At 24.2% G+C, this 10,004-nt stretch overlaps 1 protein-coding gene across 1 annotated transcript; it reads left to right on the top strand.

The window, feature by feature from the left end:
• The first annotated feature begins 673 nt into the window (after positions 1-673).
• Positions 674-8,171, top strand: LOC113558641 (putative uncharacterized protein DDB_G0291812). The gene is made up of 4 exons (XM_026964133.1): positions 674-1,281; positions 1,356-1,468; positions 3,872-4,023; positions 5,706-8,171. The coding sequence occupies exons 1-4, from the start codon at positions 1,171-1,173 to the stop codon at positions 7,664-7,666; spliced, it is 2,337 nt and encodes a 778-aa protein (XP_026819934.1). The 5' UTR covers positions 674-1,170; the 3' UTR covers positions 7,667-8,171.
• Positions 8,172-10,004: the final 1,833 nt, after the last annotated feature.

Genomic DNA, 10,004 nt, shown 5'->3' on the forward strand with positions numbered 1-10,004 from the left:
AAAATAATGGAAGACTTCCGTTCATTCATCATTGTTATTACAATATAATTATTATTGTATAGTGACAAAATCATTTTTAATCGTCCAAAATGTATTTAACAGTCATTTTCTCAGAATAAAGAGACCAAAATTTAGTTTGCGTTCAAATTTTAGAACAATAAAACTGCCTGTTGACATTTAATTTTTAATCCGGTTAATGGTATACACCGCACGTCGTACACTTTACACGATCTCATCTCTCTCTTTTTATTCATATTCTTTTCGATTGTCCTTCTTTACTTACTGTACTACTGTCCAGTGCAGTGCATTTTTTAAGGAATTTTTACTGGGCGACAAAAAAAGAAAATTCTCAAAATAAATAATCAATTACCTACAGCATTATAGAATTATTTCATGCTCGTTCAGTCTATAAACATTAAGAAGTCAACTAGGCGACAAAATATTTCCACTGGGCGACATTTGACAAATGCACTGGTCCAGTACTCCAGTGACCAATATATTTTACATAATTCGAATGGTTCGACACTTCGATCCGTCTATGTGACCATGTCCCACCGCCACATTATCAATACGATAAACATACACAATATTATTATTATTATTTATTTTCTACATCAACTGTTGTCGCGTGATAACAGCCCGGACGTGCGCGGATAACGATTAACGACTCAAATCTGTGACTACAAGCCACCCGACTGCCGCCGCCGTAACCCGACAGCACCGACGCACACTTACGACTCATCTTGTGTCCCTGCATTTTGTGTTCTGATAAGTACGTCCTACGACCCGTTCATTGCTCGAGACCGACCGATCGAGCGCCGGCACTCGTGCGATTTGCCTGGTCTCCGCGATCCGTCCGATTCCCGGTAGCCACTCTTGGGCCGATTTCCCGTGGCTACAAGTCCGAATCCTAGCGGTCGATTTACGTCCGGTTTTCCGTAGTACTGCTTATGCAGTTTCCGTAAGCCGACTCTTCCGTTTTTTCGATACTTTACCCAACGGTTTGCGCACCAAGACGAATCTCGGAGAGTTCCTTGCCAGTTTTCAACGACGCGAATACACCAGTGATCGGTAATTGCTGGTGTCGTAGGTCGTGAGACGTTATCCTTCCGTACTTCGGATACACGATTTGCAGATTGGCCAATCCAACCTATGTCCGTGTAGAAAACAATGGACCTCCCGCCGCCACCGTCATTCGACCCTGCGCTACTCGACATGGATAATATGACTGCCGATAAGTGGTATGCCCTGATATACAATAGGATAGTACAACAGGAAGATGTAATTAAAACCACTGAATATTTTTAATGTTTTTTTTCTTATCAATATCTATTTTCTGATCTAATAACATATAGATTTTTGTTGGCGATTTTAAAAAGAAAGTAATTGAAATCATAAACACATGCATGAACAAACCTAATACAACGATAGAAAGTTTAAAACAGGACATTACAAACACAATCAATGAGTAAGTTATATATTTATTTACTACAATTTTATCATATTGTGTTATCTATTCTAATAAACTTTGCTAAATAGGTAAAATACTATAATGTTTGTTTTGGAAATTAATAGGAAATAAGTAATTGCAATAAACTTATAAATTTGTCTCTTTTTATAAATGTGTTAATATAACCATTTGTTCAACTTTGTGAGTAGGTATACTAAAATTAAATAAGTAGTTTAAGATAAAAATAAACAGTTGATTTATCATATTGTAATTTTATACATATATAAACAATCACACATATATTTCTTTAAAGGTATTACATGTTGTAAGACCTAATTAGACTTAAATATTATAATATAAATCATATTTTTATATTCATCAATGATCACTTTCTATCTCCCCCCTCCCCAAAAAAAAATAACCTTGATTTATATTAAAAATAATTTGTGTTATAAGACTAGTTAATTTAATAGCCTAATTTACCATTAACTTGCTTAAACAGTAAGGTTTTAATAATCCAAACGAGATTGAGGAAAGGGGTTATTCGGATTACCTATGACTGCTTACATGGGGCCATTTTCATGTACTTTTTTTGACAAAAATGAAATCACTATAAAGTATGACACGCGACTAATAATCGTTTTCAACGTATGGAATTCGACAACGTACATGTGTAGCAGTCGTAATAATCATTATGATTATTATTTTATTGGTCTAGGTACATTAGTACAATAATAGAACGTTAGTGAAATACACTCAAAGCCTTTTGAATTGCCATTTCTTTTGAATTAGCCTGTGTTTGGATTATCTTATGGCAAGATTAAGACTATAAATTGTGTACGTTACATTCCATAATAGATAAATTTAAATAACTAAAAATATACCAATAATATTCAAAACTACAAGTATAGTTTAAAAATAATAGGAGAATTTGAATGTTGACATAATATGACTTGAAATAATTAAAAAACAATAGAGTATGACATAATTTATTATAATTTCTAGTTGATACTGATGAATTTAAAAATTTCTTAGTACAATAAAGCATATATATATACAGAAATAAACTTTAAGGACCTAATTATTTCTCATGTTATAGAAAATTGAAAAAATAATGATATTTTTTAATTTTGTTGTTTTATGTTTCAAACAATTATATATTATATATTAACTTCATTCACAAATCTTATTTATTGTATTTTACATATAAAATAATCTTTTAAAATAAACTATTAATTTGTTTAAGTAATTTAATCATTTCGAAGCCTTGATACTTTTAAATTGTAGTTTTAAGAGGAGTAAACAAAGATATCCACTTAAATGTAAAATTTAGACATTTTGAACATATTTTTTTAGTATTTAGTGGTCAATTTATTATAAAATATGAACTAATATATTTGTTTTGAAGCAAACCAATTAATATAGTAGAATGTTATATTATGGAGAGTATTTAATTATAAAGATATTTCATTAGTTAATCATGTTTTTATAAATAAATTGTAAAACCAATACGTTAGCTTTATGTTTACATATAAAATAATTACATTTTGGAGATTTTCAATGATTTTTTTTTCAACTTAAAATATTTATTATCCTTGTTCTTTGTAATACAGTTTAAAAAAATATATCATGACCAAGGCTCGGGACTTAAAGCATTTGCTTATTTTTATGGATTGACTTAAAATGTAGCCGAATGCTATGGAAGTGTATGTCATGTTATAACATGTTCAAACATGAAGTTTGAAAGTGCTTTTTTTGCTTTTTTCAACGATTTTTTAAAAATATGCTTATTTCCAGTTTTTCTTATTAATTTTGCTTTTTTGACCAGTTTTTCTACTTTTTATGGTTTTTTCAGAAAATCTATAAACAATTAGGCAAAATGTCTCAAAAGTGAAGTTTGATTTTTTTATAATATAAAGATTTATTTTTATTTTTTAGTTAGAAACTTTTCTTAATAATTTTGTTTCAATATTTTTGTAGTTTTTAATTATATTATTTTAAGCACAGTTACAAATTATATCTATAATACCTACTTTATCATGTAAAAAGCAAGTTTTTTTTTTATTAAATATTTTTTCTCAAATTTAAGTTTTTTAAATGCTTATAATGATGTTTTTAACTTTTTTATTCGCTTATTTTAGAGATATTAAGTGCTATAAGTCCCTAGCCCTGATCATGATTCTTGACTAATATTTCATTACAAATATTAAAACTAAATTTGTTAATTGTATTAAAAAATAAAAACCAAATATAAATAAAAAAAAAATTTCTAAAATATATAAAAATTTTGAAAATGTATTGTTGAATTATATAAAGTCAAATGTATGTACTTATGATTTATATTTATGATCTATGTGCTATTAAATATAAAATAATTTTTCTTGTTTATAGTATTTGTTGTTAATATACATTTTTTTTCAGATCACAATTTGAATTTGAACATCAAAAGTTTATTGATGGTATAGTTGGGGGTGCTTATGAATACCTTTGCCAGTTTATTATTAAAAACTCGATGGATAATATTAGAAGAACTCAGTGTGCTTTAAATTGTTTTTCATTGACAAATAATTTAAGTAAGTATTATATTATTATTATTTTCCTAATGGTTTAAAAATAATATGCTGTTGCTTTTAAGTGCTGAACCAATAATCATTCTAATTTGCTTAATTTTATAAACATGTAATTGGTAATACATTTTTTCAATAATTTTATTTTTAAACGAATCCATGTAATTATATTTTACTTCAATAATTCATGTTGATTTATATAAATTACCTTGAATGCAAATACATAAAATAAATGACTTGAAGTATCTCCACTTAAATTTAATTAAAAATACAAACTCGTTTTCCATTAATATCAATATTTTTTTTATTGCATTTTGAATTTGTAGTTATTGAATTTACTAGTATTTAATTAGTACTTTTATGTCAACATATCATTTATTAAAGACTGGATTTAATAGATATTCCAATTTTTTTTTATATCGGATAAGTTAAATCTTATCAAATGCTAGTATGTACTCAAATTAGAAAAATAACTACTGTCTTTTTAATATTTTATATTGCAATCTTTTACAATTTTCAATGATTTTGAAATTTTTTTTATACTTCATGTGATAAAATATCCAAATTATCATTTCTTTGGTAATTTTCAGGGTTTGGGACTTGTAGCACTAAAAAGCACTAAAATATGCGCTTAAATATGACCTGATAAATTTAAAAATATGCTCCAAAAATGAAAAAAAAGTCACTCAAACAATTATTAAAAAAAGGATTTATTTTATATAAATATAAAAAAAAAATGGTAAATTAAGTATAATTATTAATTAATAAATTTAAAAAAATCATTAAAAAAGGATTTTTTCATATAAATATATGTTAATATATATAATAACAATAATTGCGTTTTATTGGTGCATTTTATCAATCACACAATAAATTTAGATTATTTTCATCACTTACCAAGCAATACAAATGTAGCCTGTAGATAAGTACGCATATCAGACGTTTTTCAATTAACCGTGTCATATAACTACAGGGTTTCCAATTTATTAAATATTTATAAATTACAATCATTTGCAACATTTGTGTGACAGATAGATACAAATTTGTACCAATAATAAATGTAGGCGTTGAATGTACTTTTTTATCAAATAAATAAATATTTAAATTAAAGACGATACAGTTTTTAATTACACAATTTAGATATGGGTATAATTATAAATTTTAATTTTTAAATAGGTACTTTTTTAGAATAATTTTTTAATATTTTTTATAATTTCATAATTAATTAATGCTTATCATTTTATTAAAGTAAATAGATAATAATTATATATAATGTAATTAATGTAATTTTAATAAATTTATATAGCAATTTTAATATATTTTCATTCCTATTTTGACATATTTTTAATACGATTAAATCTAATCTTTAATTATTATTAAGTTCTCGTGTAAGTCAGATCAATATTAAATTTATAATAAATTTATATTATTAACGTATAAATAGTAAATTTATCTTAAGGCTATAAGAAGTATACCACTGTTATTTTATATTTGCAATTGTTAATATTTAATATGTGTCTTAAGTACACTAATACACATTAAAGCTTTTCATTTTGCATAAAAAAAAAACAAGCAAAAAACTACTTGATTTAATTTCCTTCTATTAAATAGTAATAATAACTCTTTAGAAAAAATTGTTTATAAGCGTAGATATTATTAAATTGTATTATATTTTCAATTTGTTTCAGATTGTGCTACAATAAAACCATGTTATAATGAAAATATTTTGTTACAAGGATCTTCTAAATTGTCTCAAATCCAATGTTTACCGGAATCAAACAATAATACAACTGATACAGATAAAGCAATTCAATTTATATTCAACAACAATTCTGAAAATGATCCAAATTCAATGATAATGGTTGAAAGAGAAAATGTTAAAAATACTACAGTCAAAGAAATAGAAACTTCGACCTTTCACAATTATAGAGAAACTTTACAAATAAATAACTTACCTAAAGAATCAACAAATAATATACCATTTAAAAATATTCACACAAATAATAATGAGAATACTGCTCATTCATCAGTAATTATTGATGACGATGATAAAACTACACAAGCTATTATATCTTTAGCTCTGAAAATACAACAAACAACTTACCATGATGACGATGTTGATTATTTCGAAACTAATGAAATCAATAACAGCAACATGTGTACCAATAATGAAATTCAAACAACAAAGTATCTCATAGAACAAAATGGAGATCAAAATACTGATCCACTTAAGTTGGAGGAAGAATATAAAATTAATAACAGTTTAAAACTTTTAGAAAGTTTAGTTAATATTGAACATAATAAATTGGAAGTTCAAAAATGTTTAGTAAATAATGAACCACAATCAAATATTGAGAAAAGTGAAATAAACCCATACAAAAGTTCTACAAAGACAAATATCGGGAAGAAGAAAAATCGAAAATTACAAGAAAATAAATATAAAGAAGATGAAGATGAATGGTTACCAAGTGATGAGAAACGAAAGAATCATTGTTCTAAAAATAAAACTAAAACCATTAAACAAAAAAGCCATAAAGATAGAACACCTAAAAAAAATAAAAAATTGGATGCACAAAATACTTTAAATAATTTGTGTAGTTCAAGTTCCTCTGTTGAAATTCAAAATGATCCAAGTACTTCAGTAACTATGAATGAATCTTTATTTTCTAGTTACACCAAAAAGCCTGAGACAATAGTTTCTGCTGTTATAAATACTAAATCATTGGATACTACCTACAGAACTGAAACTCAACTGGCATATCAAAACGAAAAAGACTGTTTACAAATTAATGACTTTAAACAGCTTCCAAATTATGTTGAAAGTATAATGCATAATGAGAAGAAAAAATGTTTAACAACTGTTAATAATTCAGATGTTTTATCTAATAAAACTAGCCCTATTGCTTCTACTAGTAGTTATAATGAAAAAGATGTTGACAATTTAAAAAATAAATCAACCAGTCCCTCGGGTTCAGCAATGAAAACTTCGGACTATAAAAAACTGTATGAAAAAGATCGTAAAAGTTTATTCAGCCCTGATGTTATTATTATAAAAAATGTACCATCAAAACCTTCAAAAGAATTAATAAATGACCTACTTATAAAAAAAGAATGCAATTCAACACAAAACAAAGAAGATTCAGAAAAAAAGCAAAAACCTAAAATATGTAAGGTAGAAAATAATAAAAGGAAAAAGTTAACCAAAAATAATACTGATAAAGTGAAAATAACTGATAATACCTCTAAGTCGATAAACGACTTAAAATCTAAAACAAATCATGCATCAACTTCCAAAAACAAATTTAAGAGAATCAAAGTCACAAAGTCTAATGATAGAGCCAATACTAACGCTGTTAGCAATAAAAATAATGAATCTAATACTACAGATATATTAGAAAACAAAGTTTCTAGTAAAATTGATACTTTAGATCCTCAAGAATTGAATAGGACAAACATTTTGGAAAATAACATGTCTGAAGAAGGTACATCAGAATATCAACAATTGAATGGAACAAATGTTTTGGAAAATAAAGAGTCTGATAAGGATACTTTGGTAAACAAAACTATGCCTGCATGGTTAAAACTTTTATATACGATTCATAATATTAAACCTTGTTATGTTGTTATTGATCCAAACATAACATATTAGATTTCGTATTATTTTCAGTTGATGCGATCATAATCTTATAATGGAAATTTATAGATAATAAAATAAGAAGAGTAACTTTTTATAAATATTACTATTTTATTAATAAAAAATATAAAATTATTATGGAGATTTCATGAACAATTTGTTAACATATTTGTAGGAAATTAATACACAAAGAAAAAAAAAATTACACAATTTGCCTTGTATACATTTGCATATATTTAAAGATTATAAGCAAAACAAATATTTAAATTAAATCATAAATTGGTAGTTATTTAACATGATACTTGTTTGTTATAGCCAATAGATTGTATACAATTTATAACCTCTTCCTCTTATTTTTTTTTTTTTTGAGTTTATTTATATTTAATGATAAACCATATTACTATTTATTGGTCAACCATTAAAGTTGCCCAAATGGCAGGGTGATAAATTAGTATGGCACAGTGAAGTGGCAATAACAAACTTTTAAGACTTTAAAGTAGATTCCATTTTTTTTTTTTTTTTTGTTTAAATGTAGATCGAATTATTTTTAAATATATTTTATATAATATAATTTATAAAAATATTGTTAATTTAGTTTAAAATTAACATTATTAAGTGTTTTTTCAAAAATATTTAATAATATTTTTGAAAAGATAACTATTAATTAATTAAATATTTATTGTGACTTATTATTGAGGTGGAAACCTAGATTTCATAATTTTATATATCTTTTTGTTTTAGAAAATTATTTAATATGTGTGTAAAGTACAAATAGAAAATAAATAAAAATGATAAGTTAAACAATGATAATATAGAGTGCTTGGAATCCAAATTATGTTCTGATATTTTGTTCCATTAAAATTTAATTAAAATACAATTTTATTTTTGTTGAAAATACAATATATTATAATTATTATGTTTAATACAATATTATCAGTACTTTGTACTCCGTTCTTTATTTTTTTTTCAAATATATTTCTGTATTTTAGACCTGCATATTTGTATTTCTTAAAATTCTAATATGTAGTATTTTAATTTATAATAGTTTTTAAATTAAATTCTATACAATTTCTAAACATTATCAAAATATTTGTCATAATTGGATACTTTCTCAATTTACTTTTTAGAAAACTATTTTTAGCTATGTAAATTACATTCATTTAAATGTTGATCTAATTTATAATTAATACTAATCAATGTTTTGATTTTTTTTTTTTAATTATCTGTTTAATCATTGATAACTTTGTTAGTACATTAAATTATTGTTTCCATAATTCATTTTGATTATTATATATTACATAATTTTAGAATATAAAAATATTATAAATTTAAATTGTTTTTGTATAAATATGTTCAGTTATCATATTAATTAAAATACATTAAAACCAACAAAAATCTTACCGAAGTTGATATATATATAATATATGAAACATTTTTCTGTTTTAATAAGAACTGTGTATTTTATAGTTTATATATGTCTGTTTTGCTCAATATTTTTGTTTCTGGTGTTTTAAAGTACGTATTAATTTCGAATAAATCCAGGTTTCAAGTCCGTTTTACTACTTGTGAAAATATTTTCGTTAAATCAATGCAACAAGTTTAATTTGCTCTAATTTCAGTTATGTTTATATAATATTCAACTAATAAAACTAATTAAAATAACTATAACACAAATGTCTTGATTATTTTAGTTTATTTTAAATTATTAATGATTTTAAGTTTTTTTTTATTAATGTTATGGATTTTTCATGTTTTACAGTTGATTTTTTTTTTTGTTATTGCTTTATTAATAATAACTCCCTTTCATTGTATAATTATTGTTTTTTTACTTTTTTGATTAAATCTGTGGTGAATTAGACAGATGTAAATATACTTGTCTGTACTATGAAATATATATTATTATTATTGAGTTTTATATGAAAGTTTAATGTTTTAATAAAACTATATAATATACGTCAATTATATTTTGTAAACAATTTATCAACAGTGAAATAATTCTTATTATGAGAAGTTAAGAATATATTGTTAAGTGTAAAAGACCAAAATAACTTCAAAACATGAATAAACTGCTATACATATTTTAAGATTAAGTACAATGGATTTTTTTTTTTGTATATAAATGAGAATTTTATAAAAATGTCCCCTGGTTATTACTTAGAGTGAATTATCATTAAAAACTAAAGCCAGGTTATTTTAAGTCTTTTTTTTTATCATGATAAAATCAATATTGAATGTTTTCAAATTTGTTTAATTATTAAATTTTTCATTAGATTTCAATCCTATCAGAAAAAAATTATTTCAATTTAAATAAAACATTACCAATATTTGGTGAATAATGCAATATAATATATAA

This window comes from Rhopalosiphum maidis, chromosome 3 (genome assembly GCF_003676215.2).
Source record: "Rhopalosiphum maidis isolate BTI-1 chromosome 3, ASM367621v3, whole genome shotgun sequence".
Lineage (NCBI taxonomy): Eukaryota > Metazoa > Arthropoda > Insecta > Hemiptera > Aphididae > Rhopalosiphum > Rhopalosiphum maidis.